This window comes from Rattus norvegicus, chromosome 1 (genome assembly GCF_021556685.1).
Source record: "Rattus norvegicus strain SHRSP/BbbUtx chromosome 1, alternate assembly SHRSP_T2T, whole genome shotgun sequence".
Classification (NCBI taxonomy): domain Eukaryota; kingdom Metazoa; phylum Chordata; class Mammalia; order Rodentia; family Muridae; genus Rattus; species Rattus norvegicus.
In genome coordinates this window covers 85,492,582-85,519,603 of record NC_141534.1, presented here as the reverse complement: position 1 = coordinate 85,519,603, position 27,022 = coordinate 85,492,582, and the positions used below count along the sequence as shown (strand labels likewise).

Here is a 27,022-nt window from a genome sequence, read left to right as displayed (position 1 = left end):
CAGTCAAAGACAGGTAAAAGAGCAATATATTCATGAAAAAGGAGCCTAAGAAAGGAAGGCCGCCATTAGCTGCTGCCTTATCCCATGATGGATTCTGGCCATGAGATTCTCTTGGCCATGTGATGAATATCACTCCAACCTAAGACAGGTGCAGTTCCCAAAGGACTTATTCCAGGAGAGCACAGCCATTGGTCACTCTTTCATTTGATTATAAGGAAGGGGGAAATGTTGGGAGCTATGCACTTAAAACCCTCCATTATTGATGTTAATATTATAGTTAGAGTTAAGCATGACTGGGCTCATGAAGAAGTCAGGACGTTGAAAAATTCCCAGCCAGGAGCAGAAGGCTAATACATCTGGTGGTCAGGATGCCTAATGATATCACAAACTTGTAATTTTTCTAAGAAATACATCTATCTGATGGTCAGGTTGCATACTGGTATGACAAACTTGTGATCTTTCTAAGAAATCAACATTCTGCCGACATCAGATGACCATAGGAACACAGTGTACTTGTCCTATGGAAATATTTCCCACTTCCCCCCTCCCTCTGTTAAACCAGCTCTGGGGTATCTGGATGGTTGATATTATTTTTCATCCTGTAGGGTACCAAACTACTTCAGCTCCTTAAGTCCTTTCTTTAACTCCTCCATTGGAATCCCTGTGCTCAGTCTGATGACTAGCTGCAAGCATCTTCATCTGTATCACTAAGAATCTGGCAGAGCTTCTCAGGAGACACCCACATCAGACTCCTGTAAGCAAGCACTTCTTGGCATCAGCAATAATGACTTGGTTTGGTTGCAGCCTATGGGATGGATCCCAGGTGGGACAGTCTCTGGATGACCTTTTCTTCAATCCTTTTTCTTCTATAAAGAAATATTTATTATTCACCTAAATTAGAAATATCTTCAGACAATACAGGTTAAGATGGAAAAGGAGATATTCTCTTTTCTTTGTGCAGTTATGAAGATAGTAAGACATGAGCTTCATTGCATAATGCAATGTATAACCTCATTATCAATAACACCAAGTAGTGAGCCAGCTGGATTGATCTAGAGAAATAGTTTATCAATCCCTGAAATAAATGGACACAGTAGGTGGATCTCCACACTCTCATGGATTAATGGCCAATACATACCACATGGAGACAGTGGGAACAGAGATGTGGAACATGGGGTTCAGAAGCCCTGTGATTATACATGGTGAATGACCACACTAGGACCTGCTTGTCGATATGCAGTTTCATTTTAAGGTGATTTAAAGCTTAAAAAGTTTTGGGTGATTGAGGGTAGGGACATCCATGATGGCTTAGGATATCTGAATTGCCCCATTAGCATGGAGAAATATTTCAGGCATCTCAGGTGCTCAGTGTAGACGTTTTTTGAAGATAAGAAAATTGGTCCTCATTGGATACATTTTTTTCTCAGATGCCAAAAAACTAACTGATGGGTTATATTAGAATTCTAGGACTCTGATTTTTGTAATTTTCTTGATCCAAGTCTCAATAACACCCAAGGAAGCTAGCTATAAATAGTTGTTATTATGGTTAATCAGATTATTGAGGAGAAAGTTTCAGTGACTTGGCATACACATGCATGCAGGCACGTGCACATGGTCTAGCTCTTTAAGGAATTGAAAAATTGATTTAACTAATTACAAGTCTACTATTACTCTCTTTGATCCTAAAACTGAGAAAAAGTAAGAAATTCTCAAAACATAGTTAAATGGTAAAAACAAAAAGAATAAATGCTTAGACACCGTGAGATAGTAAAATTTATTGGTCCTTTTAATGAATGTAACTGTTTTAGTCAAGTCATATATTTGGTAATTAATGGAAAACTATTTTTTCTTAGTAGGCAGTTAAGACACTTAATTCCTTCATTTATATACAAATTAAACAAGTGCAAATGAAGTGATAAAAAGGTTTGTTTGATCATGGGGTATGAGAATGGGGGTGGTTTAGAGAATATTCCCAAAGGAATTTGAGTCTACTATTGTCCTAAAGGGAAGTTTAACCTCAAATTGAAAACATTTGGGGCTTAATAAAAGGAGAGTTTGTATGAAAAAAAAAAAAGAAAGAAAATTGGTCCTATAAACTAATTGAGACTAAATGGCATTCCTCAGGAAAGGTGAGTATGTGGAATTTAGAATTCTCCAAACAAGATAAGGGATGCTTAAAATGTAGAAGGGATGCTTCTACATTTCACCAAGCCCAGAGGCTATCCAGTCATGCTTAACTTCAACTTTAATTAGCAGAATTTTCTCACAATAATCCTTACTTGATATATGATTTTCTGGATGTTGGTGTATTTCAGATGATGTTGAGACTTGGAGAAAAAAAATGTAAGACAATGAAATTATCTAATTCATACACCAAGCATGGTGACAGATTTGCTGAGGGTATCTAAGGAGAATGTGCAGAAAAACAAAGACAATGTTGTCAATGAGATGAGGAAAGTCACTGGATGAGTGTCGGGCTACAGTTGCTCTGATGTCTGAGTTGGATCTAGTTTCAGAGTTAAGTTTTAGTAATCTGGTGTGAGGATGGTGGGTGTGGTTGGCAATTGAGGTCTTGCCTATAATTACCCTTGTGAGGGCCTTGGGCTTTGTCTAAGGATAGAGCTGCTGCCTAAAATCCCCCATTAAAGCACTGAGAAATTGGCTCAGTGATAGACACCTTTTCCTGGAGAGGCTAAGTGCATGGCTCAGTGGTAGATGCCCTGTCTTGAATCCCCTAGTGAGATAGTGGTGGTGTAGTTCAATGGTACAATACTTGTTTAGTGTGTATGAAACCGAGGTTTAATCCTCTATCCAATAATAAGCAGTCATGGGAAGAGAGATACCATTCTTCCCACTTTAGCTTACATCTCTCTACAGGAGAAGACAGAGAGTAAACAGTGTGGGAGTGGTGGATCCCTGAAGCAGAAAGCAGAGTAGAGAAGGTTGCTATGGTTCTTGAGGGCCCAGAGGGTCAGAGGGCTGAAAATTTTCTTGTAACCAAAGAGTATTCAGTGAATGGCTACCCCATCATGCCCTTAACTGACATTAGTCTTCACTCACTGCTGACCGCAGATATGTCTATAACATGACATTCAGAGCTGCTTTTCATTCCACTCTCAGGAAACATGGGAACTTTCCAAGGGGAACAATGTACTCTACTTTGGAGAGAGTACAGGAAGTCCAAGGACTCCCAGACTGTGGAGATCAAGATACCCAACAACAAAGACATGACATTTAAGGATCCATTGTAAGTTGTATTCTTGTCTTTTCCTCCCACATCTTGCCCTAAGGCACCCTCATGCCACATATGTGATCAGTGGGTGGCCTGTACAAGCTTCCAGTTCAGAGCCAATGCTTAGTGTGTAATGGCAGATCAGATGGATGCAGCCAGTTTTAGCCTCCTCAGCATTCCCTTCACGATGTCACTGCAAGTGTTCTAATAGTAGGTTAAAGTAAGTTTGTAATGATTTTAGTTTTAAAAGTGATTTTTATCTCACATATATGTGTCTATCTGTGTGTGGGTGTGTATTTGTATATATATATGTATTTTACAGCACATACACATGTATACTATTTGTGCTGCAGAAGCTGAAGAGGGCCTTAGATCCTGGGGACCTGGAGTTACAGATGATTGTGAGCTGAAATACATGTGCGGAGAATGGAACTCTGCTCCTCTGAAAATGCAGCAAGTGTTCTTTGCTGCTGAGCAACAACAGAACTTTAAAAAAATGTAGTACTTTAAGTGGTCCCAAAAGTTCCACCAGAGAACTACTAAAGCTGATAAACAACTTCAGCAAAGTGGCTGGGTAAAAAATTAATTCAAATATATCAGTAGCCTTCCTCTACAGAAAAGAGAAACAAGCTGAGAAAGAAATTAGGGAAACAACAACTTCATAATAGTCCCAAATAATATAAAGTACCTCGGTGTGACTTTAACCAAGCAAGTAAAATATCTGTACAATAAGAACTTCAAGCCTCTGAAGAAAGAAATTGAAGAAAACCTCGGAAGATGGAAAGATCTCCCATGCTCATGGATTGGCAGGATTAATATAGTAAAAATGGCCATTTTACCAAAAGCCATCTACAGATTCAATGCAATCCCCATCAAAATTCCAATCCAATTCTTCACAGAGTTAGACAGAACAATTTGCAAATTCAACAGGCATAACAAAAAACCCAGGATAGCTTAAACTATCCTCAACAATAAAAGGACTTTAGGGGGAATCACTATCCCTGAACTCAAGCAGTATTACAGAGCAATAGTGAAAAGACTGCATGGTATTGGTACAGAGACAGACACATAGACAAATGGAATAGAACTGAAGACCCACAAATGAACCCACATATCTATGGTCACTTGGTTTTTGACAAAGGAGCCAAAACAACCCAATGGAAAAAAGATAGCATTTTCAGCAAATGGTGCTGGTTCAACTGGAGGTCAACATGTAGAAGAATGCAGATCGATCCATGCTTATCACCCTGTACAAAGCTCAAGTCCAAGTGGATCAAGGACCTCCACATCAAACCAGATACACTCAAACTAATAGAAGAAAAAGTGGGGAAGCATCTGGAACACATGGGCACTGGAAAAAATTTCCTGAACAAGACACCAATTGCTTACGCTCTAAGATCAAGAATCGACAAATGGGATCTCATAAAACTGCAAAGCTTCTGTAAGGCAAAGGACACTGTGGTTAGGACAAAACAGCAGCCAACAGATTGGGAAAAGATCTTTACCAATCCTACAACAGATAGAGGCCTTATATCCAAAATACACAAAGAATTCAAGAACTTAGACCGCAGGGAGACAAATGATCCTATAAAAAATGGGGTTCAGAGCTAAACAAAGAATTGACAGCTGAGGAATGCCGAATGACTGAGAAACACCTAAAGAAATGTTCAACATCTTTAGTCATAAGGGAAATGCAAATCAAAACAACCCTGAGATTTCACCTCACACCAGTGAGAATGGCTAAGATCAAAAATGCAGGTGACAGCAAATGCTGGCGAGGATGTGGAGAGAGGAACACTCAACCATTGTTGGTGGGATTGCAGACTGGTACAACCATTCTGGAAATCAGTCTGGAGGTTCCTCAGAAAATTGGACATTGAACTGCCTGAGGACCCAACTATACCTCTTTTGGGCATATACCCAAAAGATGCCTCGACATATGACAAAGACATGTGCTCCACTATGCTCACAGCAGCCTTATTTATAATAGCCAGAAAATGGAAAGAACCCAGATGCCCTTCAACAGAGGAATGGATACAGAAATTGTGGTACATCTACACAATGGAATATTACTCAGCTATCAAAAACAATGACTTTATGAAATTCATAGGCAAATGGAGGGAACTGGAAAATATCATCCTGAGTGAGGTAACCCAATCACAGAAGAACACACATGGTATGCACTCATTGATAAGTGGCTATTAGCCCAAATGCTTGAATTACCCTAGATGCACAAAACACATGAAACTCAAGACGGATGATCAAAATGTGAATGCTTCACTCCTTCTTTAAAAGGGGAACAAGAATACCCTTGGCAGGGAATAGGGAGGCAAAGATTAAAACAGTGGCAGAAGGAACACCCATTCAGAGCCTGCCCTACATGTGGCCCATACATATATATCCACCCAATTAGACAAGATGGATGAAGCAAAGAAGTGCAGGCCAACAGGAACTGGATGTAGGTCTCTCCTGAGAGACACAGCCAGAATACAGTAAATACATAGGCGAATGCCAGCAGCAAACCACTGAACTGAGAATGGGACCCCCGTTGAAAGACTCAGAGAAAGGACTGGAAGAGCTTGAAGGGGCTTGAGACCCCTTATGAACAACAATGCCAAGCAACCAGAGCTTCCAGGGACTAAGCCACTACCCAAAGATTATACATGGACTGACCCTGGGCTCCAACCTCATAGGTAGCAATGAATATCCTAGTGGATCACCAGTGGAACGGGAAGCCCTTGGTCCTGCCAAGACTGAACCCCCAGTGAATGTGACTGTTGAGGGGGAGGGTGGTAATGGGGGAGGTTGGGGAGGGGAACACTAATATAGAAGGGGAGGGGGAGGAGTTAATGGGATGTTGGCCCGGAAACCGGGAAAGGGAATAACAATCGAACTGTAAATAAGAAATACTCAAGTTAATAAAGAAAAAAAATGAAGTACTTTTAGTTTTTCCTTGATAATTTCACACCGGAATGAGCTTATCTTTAGAAGACCTGCTCCTTCTCTCAGACTATTGTGGTTTCCTTAAAGCTTGAAGTAGGTACCACTGTTTTGATGTTGGGACACTCCTCCCTTTTTGGGGCTGCATATCACATGGCAGTGCTGAACACAGTTTCTCACAGCTCCCTTGCTCACAGACAGTGAACACGAATTTCTTCTTACCATGCAGTTAAATTGTGAACTGGGTGAATCAGAGTTACAGAGCACAAGGAAGGAATGCTAACCCTGAAGTCTTTGGCATCATATAAAGAATTCCATATAAAAGGGAACCAGATGTACATAATGTGGAGTTGAATGACTTTGACCTGTAAAACAGGCAGGAAAAAAAACCTCTTTTTGGTGGCTCAGTGTGAAGATGCAGAAAACATGAAATGAAATATGATGTGCACTCTGACAGATACATGATATTTGATGTAATAACTAACTCCTTGCTTGGATTTGATCAGTTGCCTTGGGTCTGAACAGTTGCCTCTACATTTGCCATCATTAGATGAACAAATACTCACACAGTAAGCATAGATAATAGAAATACTACCTAAGCAGTGGGATTACATCTAGGTTTCTTGTAGAAGAAGTAACTTTCTTTGAGCCCACACAGTGGGCTGAAGATGGATCTAGATATTCTAGTCTTCTTCAAGAGCCAAGGCCACCTGCGTAGATCAATAGTAACCTGTACCTCCTCTTTTGCAGGCACTACTTGCAGAGTTGGCATGTATTAGTGGAACCACCCCCTGTGCTCTCTCCAAAGTCCACCATTAGCTGTCTCTCTGTGAAGAAGTACTGCAGCTTCCAGGGCACTGTGGGTACTGCTTTACCAGGGCCCAAGTGTCCACCTGGCCTTGATGTTCTCTCTTCCCTTCAACTATGCCACTGATAAAATTGCATTTTCCTTAGCTATTGTAATTGAACCAATGTCCAGACACCCGCAGAGACAGTCTTTGACAACATCATTCAGGACAGTGAGTCACCAGAGCTAAAGGTGGCAAAGTGTGGTTTTCATGTGCTACAGGGGACACTAATGCTGGAACACAACTCGCTGGTCATCAAAGCCATCCATGTGGCTAAAATGAATGTAGTGATTGAAACAAAAACATCTTAAATTTGTCTCTCATTCTATACCGCTCATTTTATTTCCCAAGTCTTAACCAGTTTTGTGCTGTTAATGGCGAGCCCTTAGCATAAATTATGGCCCATCTATTCAGGGCAATACAAAATCCAAATAACTCTGAGAAGGCTTGTTCTGTAAGTGCTTGCTCCATTACCAACAGATTGATGATGCAATTATTAGTTCTTCACCATCTCCTGCATCCTCTGTCACCTTGATGCATCCTTTATTTCTCTGCTTCCCACCATGCTGTTGTGGCTTGTGTTCTCTCTCAAGATCTTCCCTTCAATGTATTTCAGGTAGCTATTCACCTTGCCTGTCTCATCTGCTGCCTCAGTGCCTTCTTCCTTCTAGCCTGCCTTGTTCCCTTTCCATCCTTTCATCTGTATCTCAGTGGTCAGTCTTAAAGGATCTTTTCTGATTTGGGTCTCACTTCCACAATCTAAGAACACAGTAAAGTTCCCTCATTCAAGTGCCTCACTTTAATCATCTATGGAATAGGTGTGCATTGGGCCTATGCTCTGGTCCCAAGACCTTAGCCCTGCTCTGGTGCAGAGAAAGTTTTCAAGAGGCATTACTTATTTTTCCTCAAGCAAATGTAGGTTTCTTTTTGTTAAAACATACTATTTTTAGATGACTTTCCAGATAAGGAATGGCATTTTATACACATAGATAATTGATCTATGTTCATATTTGTTTCCATTACCTTTTTGGCCTTCTTCCTCTCCCCTGTGGGTCTTCTTCCTCCTTTCAAATAATCTCCTCCTGCTCTTGTATGTGTGCACAAATTGGTATTTAAATAAATTCTGCATGGAAAATACGAATGTAATGTTCACCATTTTCGTCTCCCAATGTCCTTCTTGTTCTCCAACTCTTTGGACCCATTTACCTCCAGGAAATTGCCCTTTTTGTAGCTTCATGACAGATACAATATATTAAGGTGGATATGAGAAAGATAGATAAATAAATAACAAATAGGTGGTTGATACAATGTAATCAGTTAAGATAGATATTAATAAATTAACGATAGATATAAGGTTGATAGATAAGATGGACAATGAATAAATGACAGAAAAAAGATACTAGATAGATAGGTAGATACCTGTTACACTTATGAAGCAAACATCATACTTGTTTTTTGGGATTGGTTTAGTTTGTTCAACATGACGTAATCCAGGTCTATCCATTTTTCTACAGTGTAATTTTACTTTTCTTGATGACTCAATAAATATTAAAGACTGTTGGGTGTTGATTTGTTTATTTCTCCCAAAATGTTGATGCTACAACTTCATGTGCTTGGTTATCTATGAGGACTTTACAGATATGAACAAATTAAAATGAGAAGATTGGGGGAGGGGTGCTCATCAACTGTTACCATTGTTCTCTATGGAAAAGGACTTGAACATGTAGATAGAGGTGCACACAGGTACTGGCCTATGAGACTATGAAATGTGAAGTTACAATGCTACACACTGAGACAAAGGACACAAAATGATGGTCAGTGAATGTCAATTGTATTCATACTGACCTCTGAGATAAAGGAATCTGGTTTCAGAATCCTGTATTACACTGGACCACATGTTTTTGTCTCCAGATTCACTGAGGCCATGTTTGACTTTTATGGCTACCAAGTAATAATTGATATGATTAACATTTTACACGAAGGTGTTGCTTACTAAGTGTAAGTTAGGTTGTAAGTGAAGTACACTATCATGCAGACATTAGTGTCTTCAATTTACATATGATAACCTTGAGACCTTGGCTAGGTAAGTGTTTTTTTTGGAGAAATTAGCACTAAATAACATAATACTCAATTTAAGACAATGATTTTGCGACCATGGCAAGGTAAGTAATTGGTTTTTTTTGTTTGTTTGATTGATTGATTGATTGATTGATTGACTTTTTGGCAGAAAATGATGGAATAAAGTCTTTGGCTATAGGCAATGGCCTGTGACCCTGATAATTTGAGTTTCCATTTCTTCCCCCTGAGAAATTAACAAAGACTAACACAAGACATTACAACCTATCTATATTGGTGCTGTGTGTTTGACTAAGGAATAGAGAAGAAGATAAAACTGGAGAGGAAGTGAACGTGAGAGAGTGGAGGAATGGGATGAGAGGCAAGCTTAGTTTCCTGGGGCAGGCTCCCCATTTACCATTTGAACATCACAGTTACTTGCCGATTGTCAAGGTGAAGGATCTGAACTCAAAAACTGTATTTCAAATAACTGTGACAGAACACCTGACAGAATGAACTTGCTGAGAGGATTGAACCCATCATGGTAGGGAAGGCTTGGTGCTGGGACCCCATCACAGGGGGCTGGAATTGACTGTGCAGTTTGTTAATTGTCCCATGAAGACAGACCTAGAGTAAAAGGGATGCTGGCCCATAATGTGGAAGGTCCACTCTGGTGGTCCTACATCTATCTTCCAGCTAGGTCCTGTTACATAAAAGTTCCACAGTCTCTTAAAACAGTGGCATCAACTGAGGAACACATGTGAAAACAGATTTGCCTATGGTGACATTTTATGTGGAAATCATAGCAGGCAGGAGCTTTGTGGTTGATCTCTGGGTCACTGGAGCCAGCAGTTGGTCTCTGGGCTGCTTTTTACCTCATGGTTCTGCTAACTGCAGAAAAAAGATTAGAGAAAGAAGGAAGAAAAGAGGAAAAGTGCAGATAGCAAGAATGCTCCCAAGTGAATGGCTGTGAAGAGCAAGTCATTAAGAAGACAAATGGGGAAAGGATGGAGAGAGAGGGAAGGGACCTTTAGCATAAGGGAATAAGATGTTGGGGCCATCAAAAGGAGATGGAGGAGAGGGCAGAAGGGTAAAAATCAATCTCACAGAGTTAAACTAGAGCTGAGTTTTGAAGTTCACAGCCTGGTGTGTGCTCTCTGGTGGGTATGCAAGGAGTACTATGACACCTCTCTTCCACAGTGTGTTAGATGCCAGTATGTCAGGAGTAAGTGTTAAGGCCAGGTAACCCTTCATTGCTGAGACTAAACATGAAAATGTGTAAATGTGGGAAGGAGATGTGTAAAGAGTAAAGAGATAGTGTTTTGGGGGAGAAAAGAAGAGAGCGGACAAGAGGATAATCACACCACATTATACATGTGCATGGAATTGTCAAAGAATAAAACTTATTATGTTATTTACTTTATATCCCCAATTGTAGCTTCTCCTACCTCTCCTCCCAGTCTCTCTGTTTTATCCCCTTAACCCTGGGCACCCAACCAATGGACAGAAGCTGTAACCCCTGTGTTCAATTGGGAAAAGCTGAAAGAAGCTGAGGAGGAGGGCAACCCTGTAAGAGGACCAGTAGTCTCAAATAACCTGGACCCCAGAGATCTCAGACACTGGATCACTAACCGGGCAGCATATACCAGCTGAGATGAGGCCACCAACACATATATAACAGAGGACTCCCAGGTCTGGGTTCAGTCAGAGAAGATGCACCCAACCCTCAAGAGACTGGAGGCCCAGGAAGTTTAGAGGTCTGGTAGGTGGATGGGGTGGGTGGGGTAGGGACATACTTGTGGTGATAGGAGAGCACCTCAGGGGTCGGGGAAGGATGTACTGCATGTGGAACTGTTGCGGGGGGGTGTTTGGACCGGGAGAGGAACAAAATATGTAGTGTAAAAATAAATAAATAAGTAAATAAAAAACAAATAATTATATTTGAAAAAAATAATAAAATTCCTGTTAGGTTCATCCTGTTCCAATAGAAGGACACATAATCATGAGCATATAGGCAACACAAATAAGAATTGATGGATGAGCTCTCTGCTCCCAGACCCGGTGAGAGAGAGACCCAACCGCCTGGTCAGGTGGGCACTCCTGAGGCTGCAGAGCAGAAGAGACCACCAACACTGCTCACCCCTGCCCACATCCCTGGCCCAAGAGGAAACTGTATAAGGCCTCTGGGCTCCCGTGGGGGAGGGCCCAGGAGCGGCAGGACTTCTGCGCCTGAGACACCGCCGGATCCTGAAAGAAACAGACCGGATAAACAGTTCTCTGCACCCAAATCCCGTGGGAGGGAGAGCTAAACCTTCAGAGAGGCAGACAAGCCTGGGAAACCAGAAGAGACTGCTCCCTGCACACACATCTCGGACGCCAGAGGAAAAAGCCAAAGACCATCTGGAACCCTGGTGCACTGAAGCTCCCGGAAGGGGCGGCACAGGTCTTCCTGGTTGCTGCCGCTGCAGAGAGCCCCTGGGCAGCACCCCACGAGCGAACCTGAGCCTCGGGACCACAGGTAAGACCAAATTTTCTGCTGCAAGAAAGCTGCCTGGTGAACTCAAGACACAGGCCCACAGGAACAGCTGAAGACCTGTAGAGAGGAAAAACTACACGCCCGAAAGCAGAACACACTGTCCCCATAACTGACTGAAAGAGAGGAAAACAGGTCTACAGCACTCCTGACACACAGGCTTATAGGTCAGTCTAGCCACTGTCAGAAATAGCAGAACAAAGTAACACTAGAGATAATCTGATGGCGAGAGGCAAGCGCAGGAACCCAAGCAACAGAAACCAAGACTGCATGCCATCATCGGAGCCCAATTCTCCCACCAAAACAAACATGGAATATCCAAACACACCAGAAAAGCAAGATCTAGTTTCAAAATCATATTTGATCATGATGCTGGAGGACTTCAAGAAAGACATGAACACACTTAGGGAAACACAGGAAATCATTAATAAACAAGTAGAAGCCTACAAAGAGGAATGGCAAAAATCCCTGAAAGAATTCCAGGAAAACACAATCAAACAGTTGAAGGAATTAAAAATGGAAATAGAAGCAATCAAGAAAGAACACATGGAAACAACCCTGGATATAGAAAACCAAAAGAAGAGACAAGGAGCTGTAGATACAAGCTTCACCAACAGAATACAAGAGATGGAAGAGAGAATCTCAGGAGCAGAAGATTCCATAGAAATCATTGACTCAACTGTCAAAGATAATGTAAAGCGGAAAAAGCTACTGGTCCAAAACATACAGGAAATCCAGGACTCAATGAGAAGATCAAACCAAAGGATAATAGGTATAGAAGAGAGTGAAGACTCCCAGCTCAAAGGACCAGTAAATATCTTCAACAAAATCATAGAAGAAAACTTCCCTAACCTAAAAAAAGAGATACCCATAGGCATACAAGAAGCCTACAGAACTCCAAATAGATTGGACCAGAAAAGAAACACCTCCCGTCACATAATTGTCAAAACACCAAACGCACAAAATAAAGAAAGAATATTAAAAACAGTAAGGGAAAAAGGTCAAGTAACATATAAAGGGAGACCTATCAGAATCACACCAGACTTCTCGCCAGAAACTATGAAGGCCAGAAGATCCTGGACTGATGTCATACAGACCCTAAGAGAACACAAATGCCAGCCCAGGTTAAAGTATCCAGCAAAACTCTCAATTAACATTGATGGAGAAACCAAGATATTCCATGACAAAACCAAATTTACACAATATCTTTCTACAAATCCAGCACTACAAAGGATAATAAATGGTAAAGCCCAACATAAGGAGGCAAGCTATACCCTAGAAGAAGCAAGAAACTAATCGTCTTGGCAACAAAACAAAGAGAATGAAAGCACACAAACATAACCTTACATCCAAATATGAATATAACGGGAAGCAATAATCACTATTCCTTAATATCTCTCAATATCAATGGCCTCAACTCCCCAATAAAAAGACATAGATTAACAAACTGGATACGCAACGAGGACCCTGCATTCTGCTGCCTACAGGAAACACACCTCAGAGACAAAGACAGACACTACCTCAGAGTGAAAGGCTGGAAAACAACTTTCCAAGCAAATGGTCAGAAGAAGCAAGCTGGAGTAGCCATTCTAATATCAAATAAAATCAATTTCCAACTAAAAGTCATCAAAAAAGATAAGGAAGGACACTTCATATTCATCAAAGGAAAAATCCACCAAGATGAACTCTCAATCCTAAATATCTATGCCCCAAATACAAGGGCACCTACATACGTAAAAGAAACCTTACTAAAGCTCAAAACACACATTGCACCTCACACAATAATAGTGGGAGATTTTAACACCCCACTCTCATCAATGGACAGATCATGGAAACAGAAATTAAACAGTGATGTCGACAGACTAAGAGAAGTCATGAGCCAAATGGACTTAACGGATATTTATAGAACATTCTATCCTAAAGCAAAAGGATATACCTTCTTCTCAGCTCCTCATGGTACTTTCTCCAAAATTGACCATATAATTGGTCAAAAAACGGGCCTCAACAGGTACAAAAAGATAGAAATAATCCCATGCGTGCTATCAGACCACCACGGCCTAAAACTGGTCTTCAATAACAATAAGGGAAGAATGCCCACATATACGTGGAAATTGAACAATGCTCTACTCAATGATAACCTGGTCAAGGAAGAAATAAAGAAAGAAATTAAAAACTTTTTAGAATTTAATGAAAATGAGGATACAACATACTCAAACTTATGGGACACAATGAAAGCTGTGCTAAGAGGAAAACTCATAGCGCTGAGTGCCTGCAGAAAGAAACAGGAAAGAGCATATGTCAGCAGCTTGACAGCACACCTAAAAGCTCTAGAAAAAAAAGAAACAAATACACCCAGGAGGAGTAGAAGGCAGGAAATAATCAAACTCAGAGCTGAAATCAACCAAGTAGAAACAAAAAGGGCCATAGAAAGAATCAACAGGACCAAAAGTTGGTTCTTTGAGAAAATCAACAAGATAGATAAACCCTTAGCCAGACTAACGAGAGGACACAGAGAGTGCGTCCAAATTAACAAAATCAGAAATGAAAAGGGAGACATAACGACAGATTCAGAGGAAATTCAAAAAATCATCAGATCTTACTATAAAAACCTATATTCAACAAAATTTGAAAATCTTCAGGAAATGGACAATTTCCTAGACAGATACCAGGTATCAAAGTTAAATCAGGAACAGATAAACCAGTTAAACAACCCCATAACTCCTAAGGAAATAGAAGCAGTCATTAAAGGTCTCCCAACCAAAAAGAGCCCAGGTCCAGATGGGTTTAGTGCAGAATTCTATCAAACCTTCATAGAACACCTCATACCAATATTATCCAAACTATTCCACAAAATTGAAACAGATGGAGCCCTACCAAATTCCTTCTATGAAGCTACAATTACTCTTATACCTAAACCACACAAAGACACAACAAAGAAAGAGAACTTCAGACCAATTTCCCTTATGAATATCGACGCAAAAATACTCAATAAAATTCTGGCAAACCGAATTCAAGAGCACATCAAAACAATCATCCACCATGATCAAGTAGGCTTCATCCCAGGCATGCAGGGATGGTTTAATATACGGAAAACCATCAACGTGATCCATTATATAAACAAACTGAAAGAACAGAACCACATGATCATTTCATTAGATGCTGAGAAAGCATTTGACAAAATTCAGCACCCCTTCATGATAAAAGTCCTGGAAAGAATAGGAATTCAAGGCCCATACCTAAACATAGTAAAAGCCATATACAGCAAACCAGTTGCTAACATTAAACTAAATGGAGAGAAACTTGAAGCAATCCCACTAAAATCAGGGACTAGACAAGGCTGCCCACTCTCTCCCTACTTATTCAATATAGTTCTTGAAGTTCTAGCCAGATCAATCAGACAACAAAAGGAGATCAAAGGGATACAGATCGGAAAAGAAGAGGTCAAAATATCACTATTTGCAGATGATATGATAGTATATTTAAGTGATCCCAAAAGTTCCACCAGAGAACTACTAAAGCTGATAAACAACTTCAGCAAAGTGGCTGGGTATAAAATTAACTCAAATAAATCAGTTGCCTTCCTCTATACAAAAGAGAAACAAGCCGAGAAAGAAATTAGGGAAACGACACCCTTCATAATAGACCCAAATAATATAAAGTACCTCGGTGTGACTTTAACCAAGCAAGTAAAAGATCTGTACAATAAGAACTTCAAGACACTGAAGAAAGAAATTGAAGAAGACCTCAGAAGATGGAAAGATCTCCCATGCTCATGGATTGGCAGGATTAATATAGTAAAAATGGCCATTTTACCAAAAGCGATCTACAGATTCAATGCAATCCCCATCAAAATACCAATCCAATTCTTCAAAGAGTTAGACAGAACAATTTGTAAATTCATCTGGAATAACAAAAAACCCAGGATAGCTAAAACTATCTTCAACAATAAAAGGACTTCAGGGGGAATCACTATCCCTGAACTCAAGCAGTATTACAGAGCAATAGTGATAAAAACTGCATGGTATTGGTACAGAGACAGACAGATAGACCAATGGAATAGAATTGAAGACCCAGAAATGAACCCACACACCTATGGTCACTTGATTTTTGACAAAGGAGCCAAAACCATCCATTGGAAAAAAGATAGCATTTTCAGCAAATGGTGCTGGTTCAACTGGAGGGCAACATGTAGAAGAATGCAGATCGATCCATGCTTATCACCCTGTACAAAGCTTAAGTCCAAGTGGATCAAGGACCTCCACATCAAACCAGACACACTCAAACTAATAGAAGAAAAACTAGGGAAGCATCTGGAACACATGGGCACTGGAAAAAATTTCCTGAACAAAACACCAATGGCTTATGCTCTAAGATCAAGAATTGACAAATGGGATCTCATAAAACTGCAAAGCTTCTGTAAGGCAAAGGACACTGTGGTTAGGACAAAACGGCAACCAACAGATTGGGAAAAGATCTTTACCAACCCTACAACAGATAGAGGCCTTATATCCAAAATATACAAAGAACTCAAGAAGTTAGACCGCAGGGAAACAAATAACCCTATTAAAAAATGGGGTTCAGAGCTAAACAAAGAATTCACAGCTGAGGAATGCCGAATGGCTGAGAAACACCTAAAGAAATGTTCAACATCTTTAGTCATAAGGGAAATGCAAATCAAAACAACCCTGAGATTTCACCTCACACCAGTGCGATTGGCTAAGATCAAAAACTCAGGTGACAGCAGATGCTGGCGAGGATGTGGAGAAAGAGGAACACTCCTCCATTGTTGGTGGGATTGCAGACTGGTAAAACCATTCTGGAAATCAGTCTGGAGGTTCCTCAGAAAATTGGACATTGAACTGCCTGAGGATCCAGCTATACCTCTCTTGGGCATATACCCAAAAGATGCCTCAACATATAAAAGAGACACGTGCTCCACTATGTTCATTGCAGCCTTATTTATAATAGCCAGAAAATGGAAAGAATCCAGATGCCCTTCAACAGAGGAATGGATACAGAAAATGTGGTACATCTACACAATGGAATATTACTCAGCTATCAAAAACAACGAGTTTATGAAATTCGTAGGCAAATGGTTGGAACTGGAAAATATCATCCTGAGTGAACTAACCCAATCACAGAAAGACATACATGGTATGCACTCATTGATAAGTGGCTATTAGCCCAAATGCTTGAATTACCCTAGATCGCTAGAACAAACGAAACTCAAGACGGATGATCAAAATGTGAATGCTTCACTCCTTCTTTAAATGAGGAAAAAGAATACCCTTGGCAGGGAAGGGAGAGGCAAAGATTAAAACAGAGACTGAAGGAACACCCATTCAGAGCCTGTCCCACATTTGGCCCGTACATATACAGCCACCCAATTGGACTAGATGGATGAAGCAAAGAAGCGCAGACCGACAGGAGCCGGATGTAGATCGCTCCTGAGAGACACAGCCAGAATACAGCAAATACAGAGGCGAATGCCAGCAGCAAACCACTGAACTGAGAATAGGTCCCCTATTGAAGGAATCAGAGAAAGAACTGGAAGAGCTTGAAGGGGCTCGAGACCCCAAAAGTACAACAATGCCAAGCAACCAGAGCCTCCAGGGACTAAGCCACTACCTAAAGACTATACATAGACTGACCCTGGACTCTGACCCCATAGGTAGCAATGAATATACTAGTAAGAGCACCAGTGGAAGGGGAAGCCCTGGGTCCTGCTAAGACTGAACCCCCAGTGAACTAGTCTATGGGGGGAGGGCGGCAATGGTGGGAGGGTTGGGAGGGGAACACCCAAAAGGAAGGGGAGGGGGGAGGGGGATGTTTGCCCGGAAACCGGGAAAGGGAATAACACTCGAAATGTATATAAGAAATACTCAAGTTAATAAAAAAAAAAAAAAGAATTGATGGATGAGGTAAAATTAAAAAGAACACAAACTTAGGGAGATAAGGAGGGGTGGATGGATCTGGGAAGAGGTGGGCAAGAGTAAATAAAGTCAAAACAAATTGTACAAAATTCACAAAAAAATAAAAATATTTTAAAACTACATTTGGTTCTTGAGTCAAGGCTGGTTTTTAATCCATAGGAGTCCTCTCCTTTTCTGACAAAAGGAGAAGGGTTAAGGGGATAAAACAGAGAGACTGGGAGGAGAGGTAGGAGAAGCTACAATTGGGGATATAAAGTAAATAACATAATAAGTTTTATTCTTTGACAATTCCATGCACATGTATAATGTGGTGTGATTATCCTCTTGTCCGCTCTCTTCTTTTCTCCCCCAAAACACTATCTCTTTACTCTTTACACATCTCCTTCCCACATTTACACATTTTCATGTTTAGTCTCAGCAATGAAGGGTTACCTGGCCTTAACACTTACTCCTGACATACTGGCATCTAACACACTGTGGAAGAGAGGTGTCATAGTACTCCTTGCATACCCACCAGAGAGCACACACCAGGCTGTGAACTTCAAAACTCAGCTCTAGTTTAACTCTGTGAGATTGATTTTTACCCTTCTGCCCTCTCCTCCATCTCCTTTTGATGGCCCCAACATCTTATTCCCTTATGCTAAAGGTCCCTTCCCTCTCTCTCCATCCTTTCCCCATTTGTCTTCTTAATGACTTGCTCTTCACAGCCATTCACTTGGGAGCATTCTTGCTATCTGCACTTTTCCTCTTTTCTTCCTTCTTTCTCTAATCTTTTTTCTGCAGTTAGCAGAACCATGAGGTAAAAAGCAGCCCAGAGACCAACTGCTGGCTCCAGTGACCCAGAGATCAACCACAAAGCTCCTGCCTGCTATGATTTCCACATAAAATGTCACCATAGGCAAATCTGTTTTCACATGTGTTCCTCAGTTGATGCCACTGTTTTAAGAGACTGTGGAACTTTTATGTAACAGGACCTAGCTGGAAGATAGATGTAGGACCACCAGAGTGGACCTTCCACATTATGGGCCAGCATCCCTTTTACTCTAGGTCTGTCTTCATGGGACAATTAACAAACTGCACAGTCAATTCCAGCCCCCTGTGATGGGGTCCCAGCACCAAGCCTTCCCTACCATGATGGGTTCAATCCTCTCAGCAAGTTCATTCTGTCAGGTGTTCTGTCACAGTTATTTGAAATACAGTTTTTGAGTTCAGATCCTTCACCTTGACAATCGGCAAGTAACTGTGATGTTCAAATGGTAAATGGGGAGCCTGCCCCAGGAAACTAAGCTTGCCTCTCATCCCATTCCTCCACTCTCTCACGTTCACTTCCTCTCCAGTTTTATCTTCTTCTCTATTCCTTAGTCAAACACACAGCACCAATATAGATAGGTTGTAATGTCTTGTGTTAGTCTTTGTTAATTTCTCAGGGGGAAGAAATGGAAACTCAAATTATCAGGGTCACAGGCCATTGCCTATAGCCAAAGACTTTATTCCATCATTTTCTGCCAAAAAGTCAATCAATCAATCAATCAATCAATCAAACAAACAAAAAAAACCAATTACTTACCTTGCCATGGTCGCAAAATCATTGTCTTAAATTGAGTATTATGTTATTTAGTGCTAATTTCTCCAAAAAAAACACTTACCTAGCCAAGGTCTCAAGGTTATCATATGTAAATTGAAGACACTAATGTCTGCATGATAGTGTACTTCACTTACAACCTAACTTACACTTAGTAAGCAACACCTTCGTGTAAAATGTTAATCATATCAATTATTACTTGGTAGCCATAAAAGTCAAACATGGCCTCAGTGAATCTGGAGACAAAAACATGTGGTCCAGTGTAATACAGGATTCTGAAACCAGATTCCTTTATCTCAGAGGTCAGTATGAATACAATTGACATTCACTGACCATCATTTTGTGTCCTTTGTCTCAGTGTGTAGCATTGTAACTTCACATTTCATAGTCTCATAGGCCAGTACCTGTGTGCACCTCTATCTACATGTTCAAGTCCTTTTCCATAGAGAACAATGGTAACAGTTGATGAGCACCCCTCCCCCAATCTTCTCATTTTAATTTGTTCATATCTGTAAAGTCCTCATAGATAACCAAGCACATGAAGTTGTAGCATCAACATTTTGGGAGAAATAAACAAATCAACACCCAACAGTCTTTAATATTTATTGAGTCATCAAGAAAAGTAAAATTACACTGTAGAAAAATGGATAGACCTGGATTACGTCATGTTGAACAAACTAAACCAATCCCAAAAAACAAGTATGATGTTTGCTTCATAAGTGTAACAGGTATCTACCTATCTATCTAGTATCTTTTTTCTGTCATTTATTCATTGTCCATCTTATCTATCAACCTTATATCTATCGTTAATTTATTAATATCTATCTTAACTGATTACATTGTATCAACCACCTATTTGTTATTTATTTATCTATCTTTCTCATATCCACCTTAATATATTGTATCTGTCATGAAGCTACAAAAAGGGCAATTTCCTGGAGGTAAATGGGTCCAAAGAGTTGGAGAACAAGAAGGACATTGGGAGACGAAAATGGTGAACATTACATTCGTATTTTCCATGCAGAATTTATTTAAATACCAATTTGTGCACACATACAAGAGCAGGAGGAGATTATTTGAAAGGAGGAAGAAGACCCACAGGGGAGAGGAAGAAGGCCAAAAAGGTAATGGAAACAAATATGAACATAGATCAATTATCTATGTGTATAAAATGCCATTCCTTATCTGGAAAGTCATCTAAAAATAGTATGTTTTAACAAAAAGAAACCTACATTTGCTTGAGGAAAAATAAGTAATGCCTCTTGAAAACTTTCTCTGCACCAGAGCAGGGCTAAGGTCTTGGGACCAGAGCATAGGCCCAATGCACACCTATTCCATAGATGATTAAAGTGAGGCACTTGAATGAGGGAACTTTACTGTGTTCTTAGATTGTGGAAGTGAGACCCAAATCAGAAAAGATCCTTTAAGACTGACCACTGAGATACAGATGAAAGGATGGAAAGGGAACAAGGCAGGCTAGAAGGAAGAAGGCACTGAGGCAGCAGATGAGACAGGCAAGGTGAATAGCTACCTGAAATACATTGAAGGGAAGATCTTGAGAGAGAACACAAGCCACAACAGCATGGTGGGAAGCAGAGAAATAAAGGATGCATCAAGGTGACAGAGGATGCAGGAGATGGTGAAGAACTAATAATTGCATCATCAATCTGTTGGTAATGGAGCAAGCACTTACAGAACAAGCCTTCTCAGAGTTATTTGGATTTTGTATTGCCCTGAATAGATGGGCCATAATTTATGCTAAGGGCTCGCCATTAACAGCACAAAACTGGTTAAGACTTGGGAAATAAAATGAGCGGTATAGAATGAGAGACAAATTTAAGATGTTTTTGTTTCAATCACTACATTCATTTTAGCCACATGGATGGCTTTGATGACCAGCGAGTTGTGTTCCAGCATTAGTGTCCCCTGTAGCACATGAAAACCACACTTTGCCACCTTTAGCTCTGGTGACTCACTGTCCTGAATGATGTTGTCAAAGACTGTCTCTGCGGGTGTCTGGACATTGGTTCAATTACAATAGCTAAGGAAAATGCAATTTTATCAGTGGCATAGTTGAAGGGAAGAGAGAACATCAAGGCCAGGTGGACACTTGGGCCCTGGTAAAGCAGTACCCACAGTGCCCTGGAAGCTGCAGTACTTCTTCACAGAGAGACAGCTAATGGTGGACTTTGGAGAGAGCACAGGGGGTGGTTCCACTAATACATGCCAACTCTGCAAGTAGTGCCTGCAAAAGAGGAGGTACAGGTTACTATTGATCTACGCAGGTGGCCTTGGCTCTTGAAGAAGACTAGAATATCTAGATCCATCTTCAGCCCACTGTGTGGGCTCAAAGAAAGTTACTTCTTCTACAAGAAACCTAGATGTAATCCCACTGCTTAGGTAGTATTTCTATTATCTATGCTTACTGTGTGAGTATTTGTTCATCTAATGATGGCAAATGTAGAGGCAACTGTTCAGACCCAAGGCAACTGATCAAATCCAAGCAAGGAGTTAGTTATTACATCAAATATCATGTATCTGTCAGAGTGCACATCATATTTCATTTCATGTTTTCTGCATCTTCACACTGAGTCACCAAAAAAGAGTTTTCTTCCTGCTTGTTTTACAGGTCAAAGTCATTCAACTCCACATTATGTACATCTGGTTCCCTTTTATATGGAATTCTTTATATGATGCCACAGACTTCAGGACTAGCATTCTTTCCTTGTGCTCTGTAACTCTGATTTACCCAGTTCACAGTTTAACTGCTTGGTAACAAGAAAACTGAGTTCACTGCCTATGAGCAAGGGAGCTGTGAGAAACTGTTCAGCACTGCCATGTGATATGCAGAACACAGTAGGGAGGAGTGTGCCACCATCAAAACAGTGGCACCTACTTCAAGCTTTAAGGAAACCACAATAGTCTGAGAGAAGGAGCAGGTCCTCTAAAGATAAGCTCATTCGGGTGTGAAATTATCAAGGAAAAACTAAAAGTACTGCATTTTTTAAAGTACTGTTGTTGCTAAGCAGCAAAGAATACTTGCTGCATTTTCAGAGGAGCAAGGTTCCATTCTCAGCACATGCATTTCAGCTCACAATCATCTGTAACTCCAGTTCCCCATTATCTAAGGCACTCTTCAGACTCTGCAGCACAAATAGTACACATGCATATATGCAGGTAAAATACATATTATACACATACACGCACCCCACACACACATACACATATACGTGAGATAAAAAAATCACCTTTAAAACCAAAATCATTACAAACTTACTTAAACCTACTATTTGAAAACTTGCAGTGACATCGTGAAGGGAAAGCTGAGGAGGCTAAAACTGGCTGTATCCATCTAATCTGCCATTACACACTAAGCCTTGGCTCTGAACTGGAAGCTTCTACAGGACACCCACAGATCACATATGTGGCATGAGGGTGCCTTAGGGCAAGATGTGGGAGGAAAAGACAAGAATACAACTTACAGAGATCCTTAAATGTCATATCTGTGTTGTTGTATATCTTGCTCTCCACATTCTGAGAGACATTGGACATCCTGCACTCTGTCTCCAAAGTAAGCCACCTTGTTCATCCCTGGAAAGTTCCCATGTCTCCTGAGAATGGAATGAAAAATAGCTCTGAATGTCATGTGATAAACATATCTGCAGTCAGCAGTGAGTGAAGACTACTGTCATGTGAGGGCATGATGGGATGCCATTCACTGAATACTCTTTAATTACAAAAAATTTCTCAGCCCTCTGGCCCTCTGGGCAGCCTCAACAACCATAGCAACCTACTCTACTCTGCTTTCTGCTTCAGGAATCCACCTACTCCAACACTGTTTACTCTCTGTCTTCTCCTGTAGAGAGATGCAAGCTAAAGTGGGAAGAATGGTTTCTCTCTTCCCATGACTGCTTATTATTGGATAGAGGATTAAACCTGTGTCTCATACACACTAAACAAGTATTGTGCCATTGAAATACACCACCACTATCTCAGTAGGGGATTCAACGCAGGGCATCTACCACTGAGCCATACACATAACCCCTCTAAGAAAAGGTATCTATCACTGAAACCAATTTCTGAGCCCTTTAATAGGAGATTCTAGGCAGAGGCTCTACCCTTAGATAAGCCCAAGGCCCTCACAAGGGTAATTCTAGGCAAGACCTCAATTTCCCACCACACCCACCACTCTCACACCAGATTACTAAAACTTATCTCTGAAACTAGATCCAACTCAGACGTCAGAGCAACTGTAGCCTGACACTCACCCAGTGACTTCCCTCATCTCATTCACAATTTTGTCTTTGTTTTTCTGCACATTCTCCTTAGATACCCTCAGCAAATCTGTCACCATGCTCGGTGTGTATGAATCAGAGAGTTTCATTGTCTTATATTGTTTTCTCCAAGTCACAATGTCATCTGAAATACACCAACATCAAGAAAAACATATGTCGTTAGGATTATTGTGGGAAAAGTCTGCTAATTGAAGTTGATGTTAAGCTTGACTGGATAGCCTCTGGGCTCAGTGAAATGAAGAACAGTCCCATCTTTGGCAGGGTTTCTCCTTCCCTGATGTTGTCTGGAGAATTCTAAGCCCCACATACTCACCTCTACCTGAGGAAGGCCATGTACTCTCAATTAGTGTATAGAACCAATTTCCTTATCCTCAAAAAGCATCTTCACCTATCACCTGAGATGCCTGAAAAGTTTCTCCATGCTAATGGGGCATTCCAGGTATCCTAAGCCATCCCAGATGTGCCTACCCTCAGTACCCCAAACTTTTTAAGCCTTAATTCACCTTAAGTAATATGAAACTGCATAAAGACAAGCAGGTTCTAGTGTGATCATTCACCATATATATTCACAGGGCTTATGAACCCCATGTTCCACATCTCTGTTCCCACTACTTCCGTGTGGTATGTATTGGCCATCAATCCATGAAAGTGGGGAGACCCACTAACTCTGTCCATTTATTTCAGGGGTTGATAAACTATTTCTGTAGACCAATCCAGCTGGCTCACCACTTGGAGTCATCAATAAAGAGGTTATGTACTACATTATGCAATAAAGCCAATGTCTTACTATCTATCTTCATAACTACACAAAGAAAAGAGAATGTCTCCTTTTCCATATTAACCTGTATTGTCTGAAGATATGGCTGATTTAGGTGAATAATAAATATGTCTTGATAAAAGAAAAAGGATTAACAAAAAGGTCATCCAGAGATGGTCACACCTGGGGATCCATTCTATATGCTGCCAACAAACCAAGTCACTATTGCTGATGCCAAGATGTGCTTGCTGACAAGAGTCTGATGTGGGTGTCTCCTGAGAGGCTCTGCCAGATCCTTTGTGATAAAGATGAAGATGCTTGCAGCTAGTCATCAGACTGAGCACAGGGATTCCGATGAAGGAGTTAAAGAAAGAACTTAAGGAGCTGAAGGAGGTTGGTACCCCACAGGAAGAAAAACAATGTCAACCATCTAGACAACCCAGAGCTCACAGAGACTAAACCACCAACCAAAGAGTACACATGGAGGGTGCCATGGCTCCAGCCACATATGTAGCAGAGGATGACCTTGTGGAACATCAATGGGAGGAGAGGCCCTTGGTTCTGTGAAGACTCGATGCCACAGTGTAGGGGAATGCCAGGGCAGGAGGCAGGAGTGAGTGGGTGGGTTGGGGAGAAGCCTCACAGAAACAGGGGGAGGGAGGGCATAGAAGGGTTAGGGAGAAGAAACCAGGACAGGAGATAACGTTTGAAATGTAACTAAATAAAATATCCAATAAAAATAACAATATTGGGAAATGGCTTAGCACAACTCATACTGCTCTTTCAGAGGACTGAACTCTAGTTCCCAGTACCCATGTCACAATCATCTGTAATTCCAACTCTATCGAATCCAATGCCTCAGTCTTCATCAGGCATCTGCACTCTCATAAACAGTCTAACACAAACACACATATCTAACAATAATTTTTAAAAACAACCTCAAAAGGGAAAAAAGGGCAGTAGAAACAGGTAAAGCCAAATGTGACCCATGACTACAATCTCAGCACTTAGAAAGTTGCAGCAATGGGATCCGGAGTTCAAACCTAGCTTGGGTGATAACAGTGAGACATTATCTACAGGAAGCAAAAAGACAAGCTTTATACTATGTCCCTTTTAAGGAATCCTGTTCTGAAAGCAGAGTGGTAGAGAGGTACAGAGAGTCTAGTGTGGTAAATAGCAGGGCTCAGACTAACAGAATCACCATGCTATATGCTAAGCCACATACAATTGTTTATCCAGGACTGAATAATGAATGTGGATGCCCAGGTGGAAGAAACAAGACATCCAGCTAGTACAAGAATGTTCCAAGAAAAGGAGGAAACAGGAAGAAATGTCCTCAACAGAAACTAAAATATGAGACCCTTTTGGAGGCTACAGATAGACAGTATGAGGCTTCCTACTCATTCTCTTGAGCTTGATATGTTGCAATGTGGACCAGGTGTCCCTAAGATATAGCACTGCCAGTGCAGCCCTATAACCCCTTACACCATTTTGTTCACCTCCACAGTTGTCTTTGTTGAAAAGAGTAAAGTGCATGACAACAGGTCCTGTTTCCCCTCTGAGGATGTAGCAGCTCTTCGGGGATTTGGCCCACTCCTTCAGCTGATCTTCACTCACTTCAGGAAAAGGGATTTCATGCTGGTAACAGTAGTCTGCTGTGGCCCTGATGGTCTGAGTAGGGGAAAATAAGTGGCCTTGAGACACACTGAAATCTCAGCAAAGACCTCAGGAGTAGGCTGTAAAGTTCATAGTTGTTTTGGGGTTTGGTTTGTACAGAAGACATCGTGCATTCAATGAAAGTCAAAAAACAGTTTCTGCAATGGTTTACAATAACCTTGTAGTCTGTATAAATTACAATTTATATTACACTTCATGACAATGTGCTCAGATGAGGTGACAACCACCTCATCTGATTTCAGAACCAGTCAATCTTATTTCCTCCCTGAGAGTCTCCTAATTTTTATAAAATTTATGTATTTCATCATTCACTTTATATCCCAATATCAGAAGTCCCAATCCCTCTTATCCATTCAGTCTTCACCTTCTCCTCTGAGGAGGTTACACATACACACACACACACACACACACACACACACACACACACACATGTGCTGCACATCAAGTCACTGTAGGACTGAAGGTATGGTCTCTCACTGAGACCAGACAAGGGGACCCAGTTACAATACCAGGTTCCATAAGCAAACAACAAATTCAAATAGCCACTGCTCCAGTTGATGGGAGGTCCACATGAAGACCAGGCTATATATCTGCTACAAATGTGTGTGTGTGGGGGGGGTAAATCCAGTCCACTCTTTGGTTGCTAGTTCAATCTCTGGTAACCCCAAGGGGTCCAGGTTACTTGGCTGGGTTGGGCTTCCTGTGGAATATCTATCCTTTTACACCACTCAATCCTTCCCCTAACTCTTCCACAAGACTCCCAGAACTTCATCTAATGTTTGACTGTGGGTCAGATAATCAGAAACAGCCAATCTCATTTCTTAGACTCTGACAGACTCTTTAACATCTACGTCACTGAGAGAATTAAATGGTGATAGACAAAAGCCAGTTTCCATTACTGAATAATGAAAATGGAAAGTCAACCACTGAATTCCTTTTAACTAGCCTATTGTTACAATGGGAGTAAGTCAGTCAGCCTTTCACTGCTGTAGGGAACACCCCAGATAATCAGCTTCCAAAGTAAAAGGTTGATTTGGGATCACAGGCTTACAGGTTCCAGGGATATGGTAGGGGTGTATGACGGCAAACTGCTCATGTGAGAAATAAAGGAGAAAGAAAAAGGATCTTGCTGTTCTTTGAAAGAATGGGCCCAGTGAACTAGAGACCTCT

The 27,022-nt window shown here is 41.0% G+C and overlaps 1 protein-coding gene across 7 annotated transcripts in view; it reads right to left on the bottom strand.

The window, feature by feature from the left end:
- The window catches only part of Pla2g4c (phospholipase A2 group IVC), a 97,828-nt gene that overhangs the window by 34,418 nt on the left and 36,388 nt on the right, over positions 1-27,022 (bottom strand). For 5 of the 7 annotated variants that reach the window (XM_087593296.1, XM_087593289.1, XM_087593317.1 and 2 more), the window contains 4 exons: positions 25,675-25,846; positions 23,392-23,542; positions 22,606-22,734; positions 20,134-21,368 (listed from right to left, as the gene is read on the bottom strand). In XM_087593296.1, the coding sequence (XP_087449422.1) occupies positions 22,614-22,734; positions 23,392-23,542; positions 25,675-25,846 (444 nt within the window). In that variant the 3' untranslated portion in view covers positions 20,134-21,368; positions 22,606-22,613. 7 annotated transcript variants of the gene reach the window in all.